General features: G+C 36.8%; 1 protein-coding gene across 2 annotated transcripts in view; it reads right to left on the bottom strand.

Annotated features, from left to right (window-relative positions):
• CDH13 (cadherin 13) overlaps positions 1–22,054 on the bottom strand; it is a 509,852-nt gene that overhangs the window by 284,382 nt on the left and 203,416 nt on the right. For both annotated transcript variants that reach the window (XM_080410698.1, XM_080410697.1), the window contains exon 4: positions 19,381–19,497. In XM_080410698.1, coding sequence (XP_080266824.1) covers positions 19,381–19,497 — 117 coding nt within the window. The remainder of the gene's footprint in view (positions 1–19,380; positions 19,498–22,054) is intronic.

The following is a 22,054-nucleotide window of genomic DNA, read 5'->3' on the forward strand; positions in this document are numbered from 1 at the left end:
ACATTTTCCAAATTTTCAAAGCACATTGATAAAGGTCTTTCCCTCAACTTCCACTATGTAACAAATAAAACTACTATAAAGTAGCATGAAGCTATAATTTTCACAATCACCATTGCCTACTTTTGCAAAAGAATCCAACAACAAAAAAATTAAATCTACAAACTCAGAATTCAGTAAAATCTTGAGTAATAGCTTCCTTTCAAGATTACACATGATAACCTTTGGATGTTTTAACCAATAATTGTTAGAGATGGGCTTAAACTGTAAATGCTCTGTCTAGATATGAAACAAAGTTTAAGATGATCTTTATAGGAAGCTGTAGATTGAACTCAGTAACACACTATCTATACTGTATTCTTTTAGAAAATAACTTTCTCAGCTACCTAACAGACATTACAGTTCTCATGTATATCACCATTTAAGAAAAAAAAAAGAAAGTTTCAGCCTCAAAAACTTCTTCTTGGTCATTTATCTTTGGTTTTATCCCATATGCAACTGAGCTTTGCTATTTTTTATGAAACCTTGTCCATCAATACACAGCTTGTGTCTTTTCATAACAAATATACTTTAAAAAACCCCAATATTTCATGACATCTAAGCCTGCAGTAAAAATATTCTATGTTATAATCTAATAATGTAATTATATTTTAAGGCTCCACTACCAGCTATTAAAAATTTAGCATTCAAGAACCTATAAAATACAAAGAACAGAAATTCTTTTCCTTAGGTGGAATGAAATTTACTTTTTAGAGGAATGAACTGGATGGTAAACACACACAAGGTCCTATAACAAAACTTTTTCATGTTGCCCAGTGGTTGCCTGAAGACAAAAAAAAATATTGTAGGCAACAGAAGAAGATTGAATCTTTTCTTTTTTCTTTTTTTTTTTTTTTTTTAAGGCAACAGTACTTTGCTAGTTAGTGTCAGCCCATGAGTTTATCAATTATCAACACATAAATCTTAATTCCAGTTATTATACAATTAAAACATCATTTTTTTTCCCCAAAAAAACCAAACAAAACCTTCCCAGGCTTTCTAGTCCTCTTGTGACTAAATACAAGACTTTTTTCCCTACCTGTAGCAGCATTATCTTTTCTAACTCTGAAAAATTATATGATTTCCAGTCACATACAATTGCTTACCAGAAATTGTTCAATGTCAAAAAATACAATTTAAATATAATGGTAAGATTTTTGTGAAAGTTTAAGCTGTTAAATTATTAAACTGTTACATACATAAGTGTGGTGGATAATGGCTATGCATTCTATATCTTGCAGAATGTAAATGTAGCTATTAGTGTGGGAGAAAAAAAAGTGTTTAACACTTTAGTTGAGATTGAAGAAAAAAAGACTAAAGATATTCAAGAAGCAAAAGTCTTCACATGGAATAAACCAGAGAGGAAAAATAAAACAAAGCCAAAACAAAACAACAAAACCCACCAGTGGGATATTTGTATGAAGTATTCTAAATGTAAAAAAAACATTTTCTTGTAGCAATGAGGTCTTGCTTCTGATAAGTTTAGGAGTCAAGGAGTTCTTAAAAAAAGCTGTTCAAACCCCTTTAGTAGGGATGAATCTGATATAAACCTGACTGCTTCTCTGAGACACACCAGGATTCCACAAAAGAAAAGCTATGCTGAGCTGTGCTCTGGCAATATCTGGCACAATGGAGCCTTGGAGAGTGATTCACACCAGGGGTTATGTGGATGCCAGCAGCTCTGACCTGCACGCGTGGCTTTCTGCTTCAGGTTGGTCAGGAACGTGAAGCTGATATTAGTGTCTGGAAAGCAGTCTGCTCCGAGTAAACTGGGGCTTTGGTGATTCCCTTAATTCATTGATATCAGGGTTTTTACTTATTATGCGCAATGAGCATGATTTATCTTTATAATGATGGAATTAAAATAGAAACAAAATAGAAATGTAGATTTTCAGTGCCATTTTAAACTGGCAAAATATATATATATCCAACCAGTACCTGCTCCACCTGTACTGTACAGAGAGAGGATTCAGCTGTATTGCGCAATTACTGTAAGTAGCCACAACCACCCTGGGGCTTGGTTTTATACCTTGTTCAAAACATAGCTGTGAGAAGGCACTGGCTTACTAACAAAGAGAAAAGAGAACAGACACCTCAAAAGGAAAACATTATTTAATTTCATGGCCTTTTCCACTTCATACTAACCAGTTCTTATTTGTACTAACTGACATTATTAAAAATAATCTATAATCATATATGGCCATATTTGACTCCAATTACACAGGTGTAACTCAAAAAAATACCTAGTTTTCATAGATATTTCTTCAACTCAGTTTTAACAAATAGCACAATCCACACATCTGATACAGGGTCAGATCATTACTCTACTTTCATGCTTTAGAATTAAAGAGTTAAGCACTATTTCTTATGTAATTAATTGCAGTCTCCCTCTGTTTAACTGCAGTTATAGAATGACTAAAATCTCTAATGATAATAAATATAAAGCATGTTGCTTATAATAATGCACCTGCTTTAATCTTAATATATATTAATATAGCAACATTCATATCTCACTCTCAGGCAAAAAGGACTGGACTTATCTAGAATATTATGAACTCCCCAAAACAGAATAAAAATATTTGGAGATCCTCTGAACAATAAGCTGACACATACAATGATGAAGGCATAAGACTGCATCCATCTTCACAAAGCATTCAGCAACATACCTAAAATAAATGTTTTTTCTCTCCTAATTTAAGGGAAATGCAGCTTTGAAACCTTTGAGGTAAGGCAAACCTTCAGATTAACAAAGCAAGTTATTTTCCCCAGGATCAGACTTTTGTTTAATTTTTTTAAAAAATTAATGCTTCAGGCACATGATCACAATTCTCAAATAAATGGCATTACTAACTATATACTTTTCCAAGTATATTTCCAAGGTCTACTAGTTTTATTAGTAATGAAAATCACCTTAATATGAATGTTTCTATGGCTATACTTACTGTGTCTAGAATACAGAAAGATCTTAAAACAGTCTCAGGACCACCACATAATATGAAGACCAGAGAGTGTTTTGAAATTGGTATTTAGGAAGAACAGTCAAGTCTTTTCAATTACAAATCATTCATTTCAATTTCAGCCAAAGAAATCAATAGGCAAGAAAACCTATCTCTCATCAGTTAGGATTACTTCACTACATTCATCACTTTAGCATATCTTAGGAATTTTCAACTGACAACACTGTATATCAGCCTTAAACTAAATTTACAGAGTGGTACAACAATTTAAACATACCAGTATGTGCAAAAATTTAAACCCTCAATTTACACAATTAAGACTAGAGTTATTTTTCTCATTACAATGACAGTTTTGATTTATGGCACAGCATGTCTGCTTACCATACAGTAACAAAGACATTGCTAATGTACAATAGTATTTAGTGGATATCAGACATATTCTGTACACTTAAATTCTGTTACCTATCACAGCACTATATGTTACTGAAAACTAGATATTACAGTTTTATCACTCATAACACACAGCATCTCTGTGCATCTCACTTCTTTGAGTAATAGGAAATACATATATCTAGAAAATAAATATCAGAAAACCGAGTTGCTAAATTTAGCCTATCTCCAGTGCCTTGTAGGTGAAGGAGTAGAAGTGAAGCCTTAAATAACCCAATTAAAAAGCCGAACTTAAATGACCTTAACCTTCAGGGACAACTTCTGCATGGTTAATATATTAGGACAATTTTACCTGAAAACAGCATACGTGTCAGTCAAATGACAGTAGCACTTTAAAAAAACAAGACAGCATTTTTCTCCAAAAGAAGTCACACTAAAGACAAGGGATTTCTTTCTGAGCAGCTGTAGGAGCTACGCAATATTCAGGAACATCCAGAACTTCTCCAGAGGCTTTTGGGGACCTACTCAGAGAGCTTGCACTCCATGGAAGACAGAGCGGCTCCTACTGACCACTGCCTTTTACCACCTATTTCAATAAATAGACATTCTAATATTTGCTTTTACATTACAGGAGAGCTGGAGGTGCTCAAATGCTCATAAATGTCAGAAGAAATAAGTGTTTAACTCTGCTTCCTAACTGTGGATTACACACCATCATAGCAAAGGAAACGAGGGACCTAAATTCCCCTGAAAATGTGGGCTTTCATAACTTAAATCTCACTACTTTCAGAAACAGCTTTTTATTTCTAACATTGCCTGCATGCTTTTGAAATGCTGAATGACTCTATAAATAATAAAGCAATATCTGAAGACAAACAAGTCAGACATTCCTCACCCTTTCTCTCTACTTTCCAGACACATTTGCATGATATAAATTGTATTTAGAAGAACAAAAGCTTAAACTGCAAAGAACGTATTTGGGCAACCACCCTGAAATCTTTTTGCAGTTTGTTATCTTTGCAAAGGGCAGTAAAAATAACATGCAATTCAAAGATGAACGATACACATACATTTGTATTTTGCATATATGATGCAAATTACATAAGAATGGTCACTGGCCAGTCCCAGGAAACACCTGCTCCTATATTCTGCCTGTAACAATGACTGATACCACCCTGTACCAGCATCAGAGGTCAAACCATCAGGGATAATAGCAAGAAGTATACCCCTTGCCTTTGGCCTTTATATCTTGTGACAATACGTGGAGTGCCACAATACTTGACAAACAGAATTTTTTTCTTTCAATCCACCACCTGGTAGTCAATGGAAGTTCCTTAGTTCTCCAGCAGGAAAAAGAGTAGACAACTGTTCTTGTTTCCAACATACAATCAACAATTCTCTAGAGCACTATCATATCCATCCTTAATTGTTTCTTTCAAACATGATGAGCCTCGTTCCATTTAAACTCTCATTTTCTTACCTTTGGTTATCTACATTGCCCTTCTCTGAAGCTCCTTTAGGTCTGCTGCATCCTTTTGAAGATAGTATGACAAGAACACAAAATACAAATTTCTATTTGACATCTAGTAACTGTTAGGGATTGAGTTTACCTTTTCAGAAACAAATCCACAATGGTTCCAGAACTGCTCTTGAATTTTATATAATATTATTTTTGTAGATATTAATCTGCAGTTATCAATAAACTCAATCGTTCCATACTGTTAAATTCTTCTGCAACACTACAATCTTTTCATTGTCACTCTCTTGAATCATTTTGGATGATATAAAAACTCCTTTCACCTAAATATCTGCTTTTACAGATAATTTTTTATTGTGTTAAGCATCACAAATCACTGTATGAATCATTGAAAACACATTGGTAAAGCCTTCTTGGTAGGGTTAAATACAGAAGAACGGTGAGGAGATAGGAGATGGAGGTCACTACAGCTATAAGCCACATTCCTAATAATGAAGCACTCTGTGCTGTTTATTCTACATTGTAATATATTGTTACTTATATTGTCCTTGGTTAAGTCTTCCCAGGCAAGGATGCTTAGGTAATTATAACACTTCATGCTCGTGCACAAACTCACATAAAAGCTTAAGAATCTCCTGCCCATTGTTCTCCACGATGAACTGTCACTCCATGGTGCCAGGGACCTCCCCACTTGCTGCTTATCTCACTCAGGAAACTACTGGGGACCCCTTGTTGCAACACTGAGGTGATTAAACACCTTCTGACCATCTTTGTGTGTGTGCTGTGTTTGTGTATCTGACCCTGCCTGAGTCTGGACTGGCATCACTGCTGGAGAGGCCAGTCTGGGGCTGCTGCCTGTACAGAACACTTCCCTCTGTAAATTTCCACACTGATGTTTCAATCTTTCTTAGCTAAAAGAAAGTATTCCCTCTTAGTAGAGAAATCCCAGTATAGTTTATGGATCAGTTTTATCTACACCTTTGACTCCTTCACAGATCTTCATACATTTATGAGGTATGACTTGCCTTTAAAAGAGCCATGTTGACTACTCACTTTACCATCATTCAAAAATTTATCTATTCCAGTGACTGTTACAGCTTGGCTTTGGATGATTCCCCTAGCGTGGGAATGGGACTCAGTTGGCTGTAGTTCCTATGGCATTTCAGGCTTCCCAGGGTCTTTTCTAAAAAGGATGGGCAGTATATGACACCCACATTCCAGTGCAAGCAAAGCCAATGCTTGTGAGTAGTCACATACCATAGTTATGAATTCAGTAATTCCCTGTTTGACCTCCCTTCAAATTTGGACTTTGCTATTTCATAATACTTATTTTTCTGGTTTGCTCTGCACCTACTTCTTTGGACACTCCAGTCTGAGATGCTCCTTCAGACTCCTGTCCTCTTCCTTCATTCAGAACATCTGCAGTGCAACACAGCTTCCTTCCCAAGGCACACGCTATTTTCAAAAATACTTGAAAAACCTTTACCGGTAGTTACTCTTTCATTTTGACAGGACTTTCACTTTTTAAGGGAGGTTAGGGGTTTTGAAGAGCCCTCTTACAGTCTTTCTGAACCTCCAATGGAAGTAAAACTATTTATGTTAACTGTGTCAGCTATTTGCTTGTCACTGAGGTATATGAAAACTAAAATCTCCTGACAGTAAATTCATGACTGAAACCAATGGCAGATCCTGCTACTAAATTATATGCGATGAGATAATTTCCCTAGTTCTTCAACCCAATAATTTCTTACTTTGAAAGCTACTGCATAAGGGTCCACATGGTTCATTACACAAGCAGCAGGGAGTCCCTCCTTGAGAGAATGAAGGACAAAAAATAGCAACCTAGCTGTATTTTGCCTTTAGACCTTGATTTAAAAAGCTGATGGGAAAACTTCCGTCTAATTTAAAAATATAATTAACTCTGACAGTCTAATAAGAATTTTAGAAAATTGTTCTTTTGAAAAGCATGTGAAGACAAAAATATTTTCCCTCCTACCCCTGCTGTAAGTAAATATTGCACCAGAATGCATTGTACCTGTCTCCATTGGCTATGCATTACATACATATATGTGTACATCTAAGTTAAGATCAGTGAATATGTGCTTAATTTGTTCCAAGAATTGAAAGGGTGTTCAGGATAGGAAGGTTTTCAACATAATAAAATGTGGTCAAAATCTTACTTTCTTGTAAACAAGAAAAAAGACCTGGAGAATTCTTTCAGCAGCTAGCACATTCAGAGCTCACAGCAGGTGGCTGTGAATTACATCTGTTTCTTTTTATTTGAAGAATTTGAAATCATCAATCTTTGTGGAATCTTAGAAAAAGAAATACAATCAATTTTCTACTACTTATAAAGACTGTCCGTTATCAATCGTTCCCTAAAAGAAACAATATGCCTGGTTTTTAAGATTTCTCATTAACGAATCATTATACTTTTTTTCCAAAGCATTACTGACTGTTATAATGATGGTGTTAATATTTTTTTAAAGAACATAATTTGTTAAATAATAATTAAGATTCTCACAAGAAAATAAATTAATAAAATTCAGTAATGGTACTATATGACTTTTTTAAAAAAAAAATAAACCATGTATAATAGTTTCTATTAATTCAAATTAATTTTCATGTTCCAGTGACCCTTAGCAAATTCAGATTAGAAAGCCCAACAGCACAGTAATAATGGATGAAGTTGATTTATTATGTTTTCCTATTTACACAATTTCAGCATGCTCTCTATTGTTCATTACTTTTTATTGGTGATAACGTTCATATAGATCCTTATAGTCTCCCTTTTACATAATGAGTGAGTTCCCCATTGCAGACATTGTTTTTTGAATATGTCTGATTTAACCATCATATTCCAACCCTACAAGGAACAATTACTTCTTCAGTAACATTTAAAGGCTTTTTATCAAGTAGAAAAGAGTCTGTCAAGGAAAGACTGTTATGCTAAATACCTACTTCTCTCTTATCCCAGTTTAAATTGCCAGAAAGTAAAAATAAAACCAGTGGTGCTGAGGGCACTGTGGGATTACTTAGGGTCACTGTGCTTGAGGTGTTATCATAAGATGATGTGTTTGTTGCAGGAAACTAGTATTTGTAGGAAAAAAGCCCTCATCACTTCAATTGTTCATCAAAAATATTTGTAATATATTGTAAATCAGATTTGAACATAAATTTCTGTTAAATTAATATAGACCCAGAATTCAAGCTATACTCACACTCAGCTACAGCCACATTTCCTCTTTTTCCTTTTTTTTTTTTTTAATTACAATAAGTAAAAAATATATTAAGAGACATTTTATTGGATTATAGGGATCACTACTACTTTCAATTTCTGGACTTCATTGTTGTACAGATTTCTATTATCAAAATCCATTCACAGTTCCAGCAAGCTCAATTGAAAACGTAAGCTTAATAGTTTTTTCTGTGTGTTGTAAATGGAAAGAGAAACTTCTGAAGCAGTGCAAAAATGCCTATGACATTGAAAAAGAGCCATATTTGAACCTTCACTAAAATCCTATTTTCCAAATGTACTTTCATAATTTTCCCTATAAACATAGTGAAATAAAATTTGACCTGATATGTACATGATCAGCTTAGTTCGCACTTCCTTCAAGTATCCTTTTTTCCCCCCTTACAATCTCCCTAGATGGTTGGCCTGATCAATGAGATGGAGGAGTTCAGGATTCTGATGGGTGGGGAAGGAAAATAAAAACCAAACTCACTACATCCTAGACTTAAGGAGAGCAGACTTTTGGCACTTCAATCCTTGAGTCCCATGGGAAGACGGGCTCAAGAAGACTGGTTAATATTCAAGGATCACCTCCTCCAAGCTCAAGAACACTCCATCTCACCAAATAGGAAGTCAAATAAAAATGCCAGTAGGCCTGCATGGGTGAACAAGGAGCTCCTGGCCAAACTCAAACAGAAAAAGGAAACATACAGAGGGTGTAAGGAAGGACAGGTAACCTGGGATGACTACAGAGACCTTGTCTGAGCATCCAGGGATAAAGGAAGGACAGCTAAAGCCCAAATGGAATTGAGCCCAGATAGCTAGGGATCTCACAACCAAGAAGAAGGGCTTTCACAAGTACATAAGTGACAAAAAGATGACTAGGGAAAATGTGGACCCATTGCTGAATTGGTTGGGGGGCTGGGTTACACAGGACATGGAAAAGGCTGAGGTACTGAATACCTTCTTTGCCTCAGTCTTTACTAGCAAGACCAGCTTTCAGAAATCCCAAAGACCAGAGGGAAAAATCTGGAGCAAGGAAGTTGTACCCTTAGTGGATGAGGATCAAGCTGGGGAATATTTAAGTAAAATAAACGTACATAAGTCCTTGGGCCCTGATGGATGCACTCACAAGTGCTGAGGGAGCTGGCAGATGTCATTGCAAGGCCACATTCCATAATCTTTGATGGATCACAGCAAAAGGGAGAAGAGTCCAAAGACCAGAGTAAAGCAAATGTCACTCCTATCTTCAAGAAGGGCAAGAAGGAGTACCCAGGGAACTACAGGCCACTCAGCCTCACCTTGATCCCTGGGAAAGGTTATGGAGCAGATAATCTTGGAAACCAATTCCAGGCACATTAGCAACAAAAAAATCTACAGTAATAGTCAGCATAGATTCAGCAAGGGGAAGTCATGCTTGACCAACTTGATAAACTTCCCCACTTAAATGACTGACCTGGTAGAAGAGCAGTAGATACTATCTACCTGGACTTCAGTAAGGCCTTTGACACTGTGTCCTGTAAGATGCTCACATAGGGAGCTGTTGATGTATGGACTGGATGAACAGACAGTGAAATAGACTGAAAACTGGCTGAGCAGTTGGACCCAGAGGCTGGTGATCAGTGGCACAAAATCTAGTAGGAGGCCAGTAACTAGCAGTGTACCCCAGGGGTAAATACTGGGTCCACTCCTGTTTAACATCATCATTAATGATATGGATGACAGGGCTGAGGGTACCCTCAGCAAGTTTACTAGTGACACAAAATTGGGAGAAATAGCTGATACCAGAGGGTCCATACTGCCAGAGGGATCTCAACAGGCTGGAAAAATGGGCTCCATCAAACCTCATGAACTTCAACAAGGGGAGGAGGGGAGGAACACCTGGGGAGAAACAGGTCCATGCAGCAGTATATTCTGGGGATCACACAGCTAGAGAGCAGCTTTGCAGAAAAGAACCTGGGGGTCCTAGTGGACACCAAGTTGAACATGAACCAGCAGTATGCCCTTGCTGCAAAGAAGGCTCATGGTTTCTTGGGCTGCATTGCCAAGCAGGTCAAGGGAGGTGATCCTTCCCTTCTACTCAGCTCTGGTGAGGCCACACCTGAAGTACTGTGTCCAGTTCTGGGCTCTTTGGTACAAGATGGGCGTGGACGTTCTGGAGTCTAGTGAAGGGCCATGAGATAATTAAGGGACTGGAACATCTCTTCTATGAGGAAAGGCTGATAAAAGTGGGATTATTGAGCCTACAGAAGGCTCACGGTGGATCTCATGAACATATATAAATACCCAAAGGGAAGGAGCAAAGACCACCAAATCAGTCTGTTTTCAGTGATGGGACAAGAAGCAATAGACAGAAACTAAAACACAAAAGCTTCTGTCTGGACATCAGGAAACCCTTTTTTAGTGAGGGTGGCTGAGCACTAGGACATGCTGCTCAGAGAGGTTGTAGAGTCTCCCAATTAATAAAAGAAAATTGCCTTTAGAGGGCAGCTGGAAAAGAGCAACAGATGTTTTGGAAAGGAGAAGGGAAAATGTTTATTGAATTAAAACACAACTGCCATTATAGATATTAGCATCATACTCCTTCACCTACCCTATTGATCTGTTACTATACATCACTCCAAAATGTAAAAGAAAAAAAAATCAAAATAAGAATCAGTCATGTATGATAAAACCAAGAGCAAGACACAAAAAGGTTAAAATTAGTTAGTAATCAGTGAAGAGATCCAGTAGTTTGCCAGAAAGAAGAAAATTACTATTGTTGTTTGAGTGACAGCTATTTACTCCACCTTACAGATGAGCCATATATAATACATATCATTTTTCCTTCTGGAAATACTCTGCCAGCCATCTTTTCTTAATACCACTTTAACAAGCCACAGCTAGCAATATGAAATTTGTCACCAGTCCAGTCCACAAAATGACTTTATTAAAGTCTTTCATTAATGGAAGTACCAAGGTTGACAGTATGACAGTACTTAGTTTGTAAATTGGCAGGGATAAGTTAGTTTTCTTTCAAAAATGTCATTCATTTGGGTATTGCTTTATATTACTCTATACACTGGCTAACAACTGACTTTGCGTAATAGAAAACCAAAGGAATAATTTGGAATGAAACAGGAAAATGCTTGGAAGGAGAAGGTAATAGATAACAAACAGCTCACGTCCAAAGCAGTATGAATCAATTCACAGCTATCAAATAAATACCTTAATTGATTTAAAGGAAGCTCTGTGGTCATATTCTCTCCACTGATTTCTATATTCTGCAGATCTCATCTTCTTGATAGCGATATATTAAGAGAGCACACTGCTAAGTAATGCTGGATAAGTCTGTTGCATTTATCATCCTGCTTAAATAAAAGTGCTACTGTAAGTAGATTTGTAGCAAGAAATTTTAAAAATTAAAAGGTACCAAGCAAACAGAAACCCTGGATCCCAATATCTCATTTTATCCTAGTCTCATGAGATTAGAGAATTAGGCCCTACATTTTGTTAAGGTTAAAATTTGACCCTACTAGGAATGCAGAGATCAAGGTTTTGCTCAAAAGAAAATAGCTTTTTCAAGCTGGACAGATTGAGCGTTTATTTCTAATAACTGAACTGAACCAAGACAGAGAAAATAAAGGGGAATAAAAAAAAATATAAATGTTTCCATTAGTCAACTGAGGATATAGAATCATGTTTGTAAAGACGAAAGTTAACAAAAAATCAGCGTCATCTCATGAAAACCACAGAGAACCAAGTTAGGGAATGGCAACTAAATAACTGTTATTCTGCATCCCTAGAAGGGGCTTTCTGACTGCTGCTGATGGCACTCTGCTTTTAGTATGCTCAGTAAGACCAGCTACAGAGTCACACCCTACATGTGTCTCTTAAAATATGAGCCTGGGGTTTTATTTGGGTCAAAGAAGATGGAGTAGGCCTAGAGTTTTGGGGAGATTCTTTGGGTTTGTTTTTGCAAAGTGGATTATAATTAACCATTTAAGAAAAAGCAAAATATAAAAGAACCCAACAACAACACGAAGCAACTACTAAAAAACAAAACACACATTACGGAAAGGTGTCTAACATCAGGCATCATTAAATGAAATAGCTGTTGCAACTAAAAATATTCCAAACATTTTCCTTAAACTTGAGTCTAGAATTCAGTTAGTGTGCCAATGAAAAATGAGTGGCAACGGTTTTATTTCATTTTAGTTCTTTTCATAGGTAATTTACTAGAAGGGACAGACTTCCCCCCCCCACCTTCACCTGCAACACCGTTTAAGATATCGACTTCTGAGATCAAAGTCAACACAAACAACGTGACAGTTAAACTGCAGTATACTTTGCTGAACAGCTTCAGAGCATTAAAAATCTCTTCTGTTTGGTGCCCTCCTAAAGGTCATTAGCATGATTTATTATGAAGCAGGAAATTAAATACTGGGTATTTCACTATTGGGCAGAAAACTTAATTCCGCTGTTGCCATAGAACTGCTTTATCTCCAACAAACTTGTAGCCATAGTAACTAGATTAGAAAGTATTCCTCAAATGTTTAAAAAAATTTTATTCTTATTAACGCCACCAAACACTTAAAAATAATAGTAAATTCTTATTATTTTCCAGTTTTCCAAGGAATCTGCTGCTCAAGTGTGATTCTTCTGAAAGATCTTAAGTAAACAGGAGTATTTTAACAAAGCTTTCTATTAAAATTCTGTTAGCTTAAAGGGAACAAATGTATTCTGTTGGAATTGTTTGTGTGACTATCAATATTTTAAGAAAAAGGGAAATTTGAAGAAAGAACTTTCAGAAAAAAGAGATAAATTTGAAGTGCTGTTTTCACTTAATGGTTTGTTAGGACATCAAATACATATCCCTTAATGAAAATTAATATGCTGTACTTTAATAATTCGTGTACTTGCATCAAAAGCCCTTTAATTTAATGGAGCGCTGTTCATTTCATTACATTCATTGCTGAGGTAAGTTGGTATTTTTCCATGAAGGTCAGAAGTGTGCCATGCTTTCATTCAATACATGAATTTGATCAGATGTTAAACTCTGACATCTCCAACAGTCCATTCAGGTCCAACTCAGCAGGCTATTACACATTTTCAAGAACACTGGAAAGCCCTAAACCTCTAGGTGTCTGTTCTTTCAGATCAGAAACAGCTGTATTATGCAACTGTGATCATATATTTATCAAACTTTGTATTCCCTCCTCAGTACCTCTGTTGGAAATTAATTCCCCTTCTCTGGGGACTAGAAACTTTTCTTCTAATCTTATGCCAAAATTTGTATCCATTAGTTACTATGCCAGTGTATTCCTTTCACTGAAATCATTACACTCACTCTGGATTTACAGAAAACACTTACTGTGCTGGGCTGAACAAATTGAGCTCATATATATTTCTGCCCAACTTTACTGTACTAGTATCATAACTTAATTGTGCTCTTATCCCAATCTTTTTTCTGTCTGGATTAGAGTGACCTTTATTTATTAAGAATGTCTTTATTGTGTAAGTGCTATTCAACAATAACACTTTTTTTTTTTTTTCTTTTTCTCCACATCTTTCTACCCCTCTGTTTGCTGCTTGCTTATATACCCTCATCATGGATGTGTCTTTTCCTGCATAGAACGATAGGCATACTTTAGCAGAGTGCTCGCCTTATATGCCATCAGACTTTGATGCAAGAAAACAGAATTCTTTCTACCTGGGTAATTCCATCTGCTCTCTGAAGAAGGTCCTCACTGAATGCTTGTCAGGAGGCAATCATTCCAATATCTCCCAGGTGGCATCACTTTCTCAGTTCTCACTGAAATATTCTTACCTTCTGGACAAGTCAGAATTGCTGATGAACACCTCTCCCTTTCCAAGGGGACCCTCTGGAACAACCTCATCATTACATTTGATGTGATGATGATTTGAAAACCACCAAATGGATATTAAAAAATAATTTTAAAAGATCCAATGGATTTTTCCTGTAGACCTCAGACCCACTTCTAGTTCCCCAGTAAGAAATACATATGTTGCTTCTGTATAATTTTTAGCAACTGACATGAAGATTCAGACCTTTACCATCTGAGAAGTTGCCAAGGAGTCACACTGCCCTCTCGGTGTTGCCAAGGATTTTAGGTATAGCTCCTCTTGTTCTGCACATCATTCTCTTCTCTATTAGCACACACTGTTACCTCCAGACCTGGACATCCATCCTGGCTAGGTCTCTTTCCTCCTCCACTTTCCTTTAGACTTTCTCCCCCGACCCCCTCATTTTCAGCCTAAATTTCCAGCAGAACAAATGCACTTCTTAATTCAGCTTTTATTTCACTGTTGTCCTTTTTTTCTCTGTTGTCTTTCACAAATCCTCCTCTAATTTACAATCTCTAGGTTCTCTTCACAGGTTGCTGGATCATGATCATCTCTCTTGACACTCCTATCACCTTCTTTTCAAACTTTTGCCTGAAGTTTGGCATTTTTTCCAGCTGCATCTTTAGTACTTAACACTTGTCTTCTGTGAAGCATATAATTTATCATATATAAATAGCCTCAATCAGATAGCCACTCAAAAATAATAAGCTTCCAGCAGCTTTTCCATAGTTATCTTCCTCCCCTCTTCAGCTTTTTTATATTGCTGCATTAACAGGCAAGCTGTGTTTTCTTTTTGCCTTAAATTCACAGCTCAGATGGAGGGAAAATCAACATCTCCTCATATATCTTAAAGATTTCTATCCTGTTTGCTAGCCTGCACCACTTTTACACTTGAGCTTTTGTTGGAGTGAGCCCTGCCATCTAATTGTTATCTGACAGCTACAGCCCATCCACCCAGATCAGAGGCAGGAAGCATATAAAAAGTATCTGATGCAAAATACTTGAACACCCCCTCCTTCCAAAAGGACAAAACAGCCAAGTGACAAAGAAAAAAAAGTATCTTCGTGGAAAAAAATGGGTTTGCTTTTTCTTATTCAGCAGTTTCCTACAAAGTCTCTTGTGTACCTCTCTCTGTCATCTGGCCTTCACTAAGCATAAGAAGTCCTGCGAATTTTTACCAGTCCATTCATGGCTTCCATATCTTATGTGGCAACAGTTAAAGTATTCGTACATATGAAGAATAATTCCTTTAAATTATAGAATAGAATCATGGATTCATCATATGTTCATCAATAAAATCCACAGAAAATCCTCTCAGCCTATACTAAAGCACTCTTAATTTGCAGATGTCCTTCTCCATTAATGCCTGGAAAAAGCTGGCAATTGATCATCTCCACAATTACTTTTTCTGCTCTTTGAGCTCTTTGTTAGTGTAAGGATTAACCTTCAAAAAGTACCATCATGCAGTTCATCACCATAGTTAAAGTGTGTCTGGAGATTGTCATCAAATAAATGTGTAGAACCACCACTCAAGTTAGTCTTAGCAAACATCTCTGTAGCACAGTGGTGAATAACCTATCGCCATAATTACAAGAGAATCCTGCATCCCCACTGTTTTGTACTTCATTTGACTTGATGTGGACAAATAAACCGGAAAATTAACATATGGAAAGAGGCTAAAAATTGAATATCGTATCCCTGTGCTATATCAGCAAGACCTAAAGAAAACACATTAATAACAGTCAACAGTTGTAGCCTGGGCCATCTGGTCACAAAGGCCTATATTACCAAGATTGTATTAAAATATTTTACTCTCACTATTTTCCCTCAGGAATGAAGGATAATATGCAAAAGCTTAAATTCTACTAAAAGGTGAGATTCCTCTACCTACAAGCACAGCGTGTTTATGATAGTTATTTAATGAAGACATACTCTAATGAAGGGTGTGCAAATGGCGAGGCAATAACCTAATTCCTAAGCAGGTATGCTGGAAAGCCAGCAACAGCGCAGAGAACAGCCTCTACACATGTATTTCTTTGTTAAGCTAAAACCTAATTTGAATTTTTGTAATTAAAACAAACCATTTTTTTTGCTTGTCCAGTGCAGTATCTCCTTCCTGGTTTATATGACCAAACCTTAATGGATAAAATCCACCCCTCTTTTTTTTTCCTTTTTTTTTTTTTGCTTGTTTTTTTTTTTTGTTGTTTTTTTTGTTTATGCTATTGCTTGCTAATTGTGAAATAAAACATAATTTATTTTTCTCCCTCTGCTCTCCTGTTTTCTTGCACATCTGCCCTGCTCCCAACTAAGTGCTAATAACCAGTTTAACTGTTGGCAGCTGCTGCAATCACCTCCAAACAGCCTTGTGCATTTCCAGGCAACTTAGCATGGGCTGGAAAGCAAAAGGCAGTCAGGACAGCTGAATAAACTACACTGGTAATTTGCTAAAGCAGGTAAAAGAAGGCGGAGATAACACACCCAGGGTGCAACTGGAAACATAACTTTTATGCAGACAACCAAAACAAACCACATGATGGTATCAAATAGAACAAGTCATATCTGAAATAATCACTAAACTATGTATTTCATTCAGTTAGGAAAGCTTCAGTTTCCTGATGAGCAGAAAATATAACATTGTAGTAATAAAGATGAAAGCAAAACAAAAGCTGGAATTATTTTTCACACAGGAAACTGTGTGGTTATTCCCTGCCCCCCCCATTATTGTATTGGAATTCCTTGCTTCTAAATGATTTTATTATGTTTATTGTTATGTCTGAATAAAATATAAACTGCCACACAATGCAATCTCACAGAGATTTGACCCAGAATGCCCATCGCAGAGCTCAGAAGGATACTGCTCACGGTGCTGGGCAGAGAGGGCAAGTCTTTGCAAGCCCCCACGGTATGAGACAAACTCTGCTGTTCCCATCACAGCAAACCTACATGAGACCTACATGACAAAAGTTTGCTCCAGAATCTGCTTTCCTTTCTTCTTCCTTCTCATTTTTAAAATTCTATTATAACTCTCAAATTTTCCATTCTCTGTATGTTTTCTTTCTTCCCCAAAACACTGTAGAAACCACAGCTACTAAATATGTCTGCAATGTTCCTTCACAGTGATTCAACAGACCAGAGATGGCAAAGTTTAAGTTCAGGAGAAATTCATACAGATCCTAAGCTGTAATTCATCAGTCCACTTAGTGCACTGTTGAGGATTCTAAAGTTAAGCCCCAAAATATTGTGGAAGAAGAAATAAATGTATTTTTCTCATGCCACACAGAAGTGGGCAACTAAATGAATTTTTGCAGTATCATGAAGCTACATACAGTTAACAATAAATATCTAAAGTTAAATGAGACAGATGATCAATTTTTTCTACAGCTTGTGCAGGACCTGAAACAAGTTCATGAATTGTGTGTCCCAGGCTCTCTAGATTAGTACAGACTATTCTATTTATGAAGACTACATGGCCTATTTTATGAAGATATGTGACATGTCAAAAAGACCTGAAAGAATTGCTTTTATTTTCAGCATGGACTCCTACTGATTTTTTTAGTTAGGGAACAATAGACTCTCTTTCCTACCATCAGTATGTCTGAGGCCTCAAACCTTTTTATTTATGCTTTGATAAGCATTCAGTTGCAAATTACTGCAGTTGGCCTAGAATATTTCATTCCATTATTTTAAATATCTCTAAAATTTTCGCCTCACTTGACACATATACATTCTGTGTTACTACTTACAATAGACTATAGCCTAAGTACTCACGTCTAGATACCTAAATAAGAAATATACTGAAAAAATTATATTTAAAGACTTCTAAAACTGATGACAGCTCAAAGTGTTTCAAGGTGCAGTTCCTATAATTTAAACATTAGTTAGGCATAGGTATCTCAGGTCCTTTGAAAAACAGACTGCCAGATGCTTTTACACTTCTCTGTACATCATCTAACGCGCTTGTGATCCCTGACTAGCATTACAGGAATTAAAACAAATCAAGATGACAAGATGCTAGGAAAACACTTAAGTACAAATAGGACTCAATTCATCTCCTCTTGCTTAAGGAGCCTCAGTTACCAGGACTAGCATCCTGAACTCCCAATGAAAATACTTAGTGAAGGCACTTCTAAAGCGCAACTCAGACTACCTCAGATCCAAAAATTCAGTGTTCATGAGCAGTAGGGGTGGAAGGGGGCAGGGAGAAATAAATCAATAACGAAAACAAGGAACTCTGTAGATCTATGTATAAGTAATGTTTTAAATTCTCTCACTGCTTTAAAATTGCACAATAGAAGTCTTAAAAATTAACTATTTATCATTAACATACATATCTACTTTAGTTATTGATCATTAATTCTCACTGAAATGTGAAGGGAAAAGTTGAGAAATGGCTTTAGAAAGTTTAGTTCACATTAAAAAAATACTTCAGAAAGATAGAAAAACAGAAATTTATGAAATCAATATAAATTACTGATGGGGAAAGGGCAGAAAATGAAATCTTCAGAGGTTATTCTTTCTTTTTACTGCTAGGAGAACAATCCTAATTATTAAAGTAACTGATAAGATGTCAGCTGGCTAAATTACACATCAATTGTAGATCAAAATTCTGCCCTTGAGCTGTGTATTTAGCCCCAGCAATCACATCGGTGGGAATCAGACTCCACAGCTTATAAGCCGCTGTGTCATTAACACACCTACTAAAGTCAGAGTGATGCATACAAGTCCCTATTCCAAAGCTGTCAACATGCAAAATAGATTCATGTAATTACAATCTCTAATGCCTAAATTGCCATTTGAACAATTCTTGGTATTTCGGTTTTAATGATTTTGTATGTACAAGCTGTATCATCTGAAGTTCTGGAAAAGGAGCTCTTAGAACTCTTGCTTATTGCAGACATGAGAAAAAAAAAAACCCTCTCCATTTCTTTGCCAGACCTTTGCAAAAAGCAAAGAATAAAACTGTAAATGTCTACAAATATATTTTTTTTTTCTTTGGACACCAGAAATTACCAAAGGAATGAACAAAAGATATTTCTACATGTAATACCTTATGAATTCCTTCTAGGTCTTGAGAACAGAAGATAATCCACACAAAGCAGTAGGATATTCTTCGTAACATTCCTGCCCTAGATTTCTGCCCCAGTTTAACGCACAGATACAGAGGTAAGCAGCTCTACTGAAGAGAGTAGCTGCATGAGAACATACATCTCTGATTAATATTTTTTACTAGAATGTATGCTATTCAAGTCTGGCATGAATAGAAAGCCATTTTTATCTGTCTTCACAATACAGACGGAAAAACAATCTTCTCTGTTCAGTTTTACATTTCTTAATTATTTCTATGATATTAATACTAGCATGATAAACATTACAAAATTTAAGGATAAATAGATCAATTACTTAAGATCAAAATTTGATCTGGTCCTTTGTTGACTTACCTTGCCAACAGATCTGGGAAATGGTGGTCTTTGATTTTCAGGAATTAATATTGGAGTTGCCAAAATAGCCCTTTTTTGTCTTGGGATTCCAAGGTTGCCTTCAATCTTAAAGATTTCCTGAAAAAGTCCAATTACAAAGCCTTTAAAAATAATATTCAGTTGTTATTTTCATTCCCTGCATCTTTAGACAAAATTAACATGAGCTACAAGATTGTAAGTTTTGTATTACGTGTTTTCCAGCAATTAGTGAGCGCATATAAAACAATTTATTTAAATCTGTCAGGTTACTGCACTTACTACAGATACAGCAGACAGGATGTATTCATTTTGTACTCCTGTAGACCAGTTTTAAACCTAAAGTATTGCCTACCTTCCTAACCTGACTGCTTAAATCATAAGTCTTAAGCAAGGTCTGGCTTACCTCAAATACTTGCATGAGACCTGTAAAAAGCCACAATTTAAATGTCTTACATAATTTTCACATCTCAAGTCACATCTAAACTTAGTTGTTTCTCAGTCCAGGCTTTTAATCAAACAGAACTTTGAGGTGAATTTGCTGGGACTGTCCCTACCTAATGAACTCTCAATAAAAACCAAAAGTTTGTAACAAAATTAAAAAAAAGACACCAAAACCCAGGTGTAACTTAGAATATCAGCTAGTAGGGGCTTTTTTGTGTTGGGTGTTTTCTGGCAGGTTTGTTTTGAGGGGTTTTTTTAGTTAGAGAAATCTTCATGCCACTGTATCAGAAAGAACAAAAGTAGAAGTGATTTATACATAATCTTCCTTTTCCTTCTGTGTTTTCTGGAGTATTTAGTTGTAGCTGAGCTTCAGTCTAGCCAGCATTTTATAAGCTACAGCAAACTCTTCACTGTGGCCTCTGATCCCTGAAAAACTCTGTCCATCACACCTTTGCCTTCTGATCTCTGATCCTCAGTGCTCTCTCTGCATGAGCTGCAGTTTCCCAGAGACCATCCCCCTCTTCCTTTTGCTTCCTCCTACAGTCTCTGCAACTCTCTTCTCCAAGCACAGTTACCACCAAGGTCAACACCAGCCTTTCCCCAACTCCTAGAGCTCTCCCCTTGATGCAGGCCTTTTTTTTGAGAAATGTGTTTGAGAAATGTAGGGCTCGCTGAGCCCTAGAGCAGCCCTCACAGTGCTGTGCTTGAGCTGGTAGCTAGAAAACTGGTGATAACACCCCAGTGTCTTGATCAGTGCTCCCACAGCACCGAGGCTGCCTCTCCAACCCTCCCCCTCGTCCCGCCCAGTAGGCTGGGGGTGGGGGGTAAGATCTTGGGAGGGGACATAGCCAAGACAGCTGACGCAAATTGATCAGTGGGATATTCCATACCATATGACATCTGCTCAGATGTGAAAGCTAAGGGAAAGGAGGAGGAAGGCGGGTAATTCATTATGTACAATGTTTGCCTTCTGGAGCAACCACTACATGTACCAAAGTCCTGCTTCCTGGGAAGTGGCTGAACATCACCTGCTGATGGGAAGTAGAGAATAACATCTTTTGTATTCCTTTGCTTCACTGCATGCACCTTTTGCTATTGCTTCATTAAACTCTCTTTCGCTTGACCCACAAGGTGGGTTTTTTTCCATCTTATTTTCTCCCACCCTATTCTGCTGAGGGGGGGAGTGATAGAGCAGCTTGGTGGGCACCTAGCATCCAGCCGAGGTCAACCCACCACAAGAAGAAAAAAAAACACTAACAAAAAAAGAAACCGCAAACAAAAACAACCACAAAAAAAACCCCACAAACGTACAATCAAAACCAAAGAAACAAAACCCAAAACAACACAGAAATTTGTAATGTGTTGGGAATTGTGAAAGTGAAAAACATTTACATCACAACTATTCATTCAGGTTGTTGTAAGACTTTTAGAAAAGAAATCATAGGTTGAATTAAATGTCTAATTCCAATAAGGTTGTTATATCCTACAGATAACATTTTGCTCTCTTAATGCAGAAACTCCAAAAAACTAAATTTCTCAATCAGTTCTGCAATTCATGTTGTTGTTTGAATAGCTGCAACTTTATTACATAAGGAGAGCTCCATCCCAAGGTTATATTTTTATAAAACTGAGAAACCAAATTAGTTTTCTTGGTGGCACCGTCTGCATATCAACCAGCCAAGAACACAGGCTGCTTCTACTGCCATCCATATAGGTTCCTCCTATCTAATGAGTCTATCATCACCAAAACATTGCTATACTCTACTAGTTTTAGCATCACTTTTCAAATTTGGCAACAAACAGTTGCAAGGATAACTCAAGTCTTCAACAGTTAGCTTGAATCATGCTAAAGTCAAAGAGCAGTGGGACCCATGCAGAGAATCCCTTCTCACAATTTGGCAATTTTTGTAACTTTTTGAGGCTCACCCTGATATGCAGTTCCCATCTCTCCCAAAGGCTTTGCAACTTCTGTCTAATCTTTCAGTCTGCAGGCCACTTGGGTCCCTATTTTGTCTTTCAATTCCTCTCCCAAAAGAATTTCCCTTAATAAAAATTCATGAGAAAGTTCAAGATAAAAATATTTGAAGTGTCAAATAAAAAGGAAAGAGCTGAATTCTATCCGAAGGCAAATGCACAGAGCAGTAAGCTTTCAAAATCACTTACACTATAAACACAGCAGACAGTTTGGCTGGCATGTGTCTGTGACATTTCTAAG

This window comes from Falco punctatus (genome assembly GCF_963210335.1).
Source record: "Falco punctatus genome assembly, chromosome: 14".
Taxonomy (NCBI): Eukaryota; Metazoa; Chordata; class Aves; order Falconiformes; family Falconidae; genus Falco; species Falco punctatus.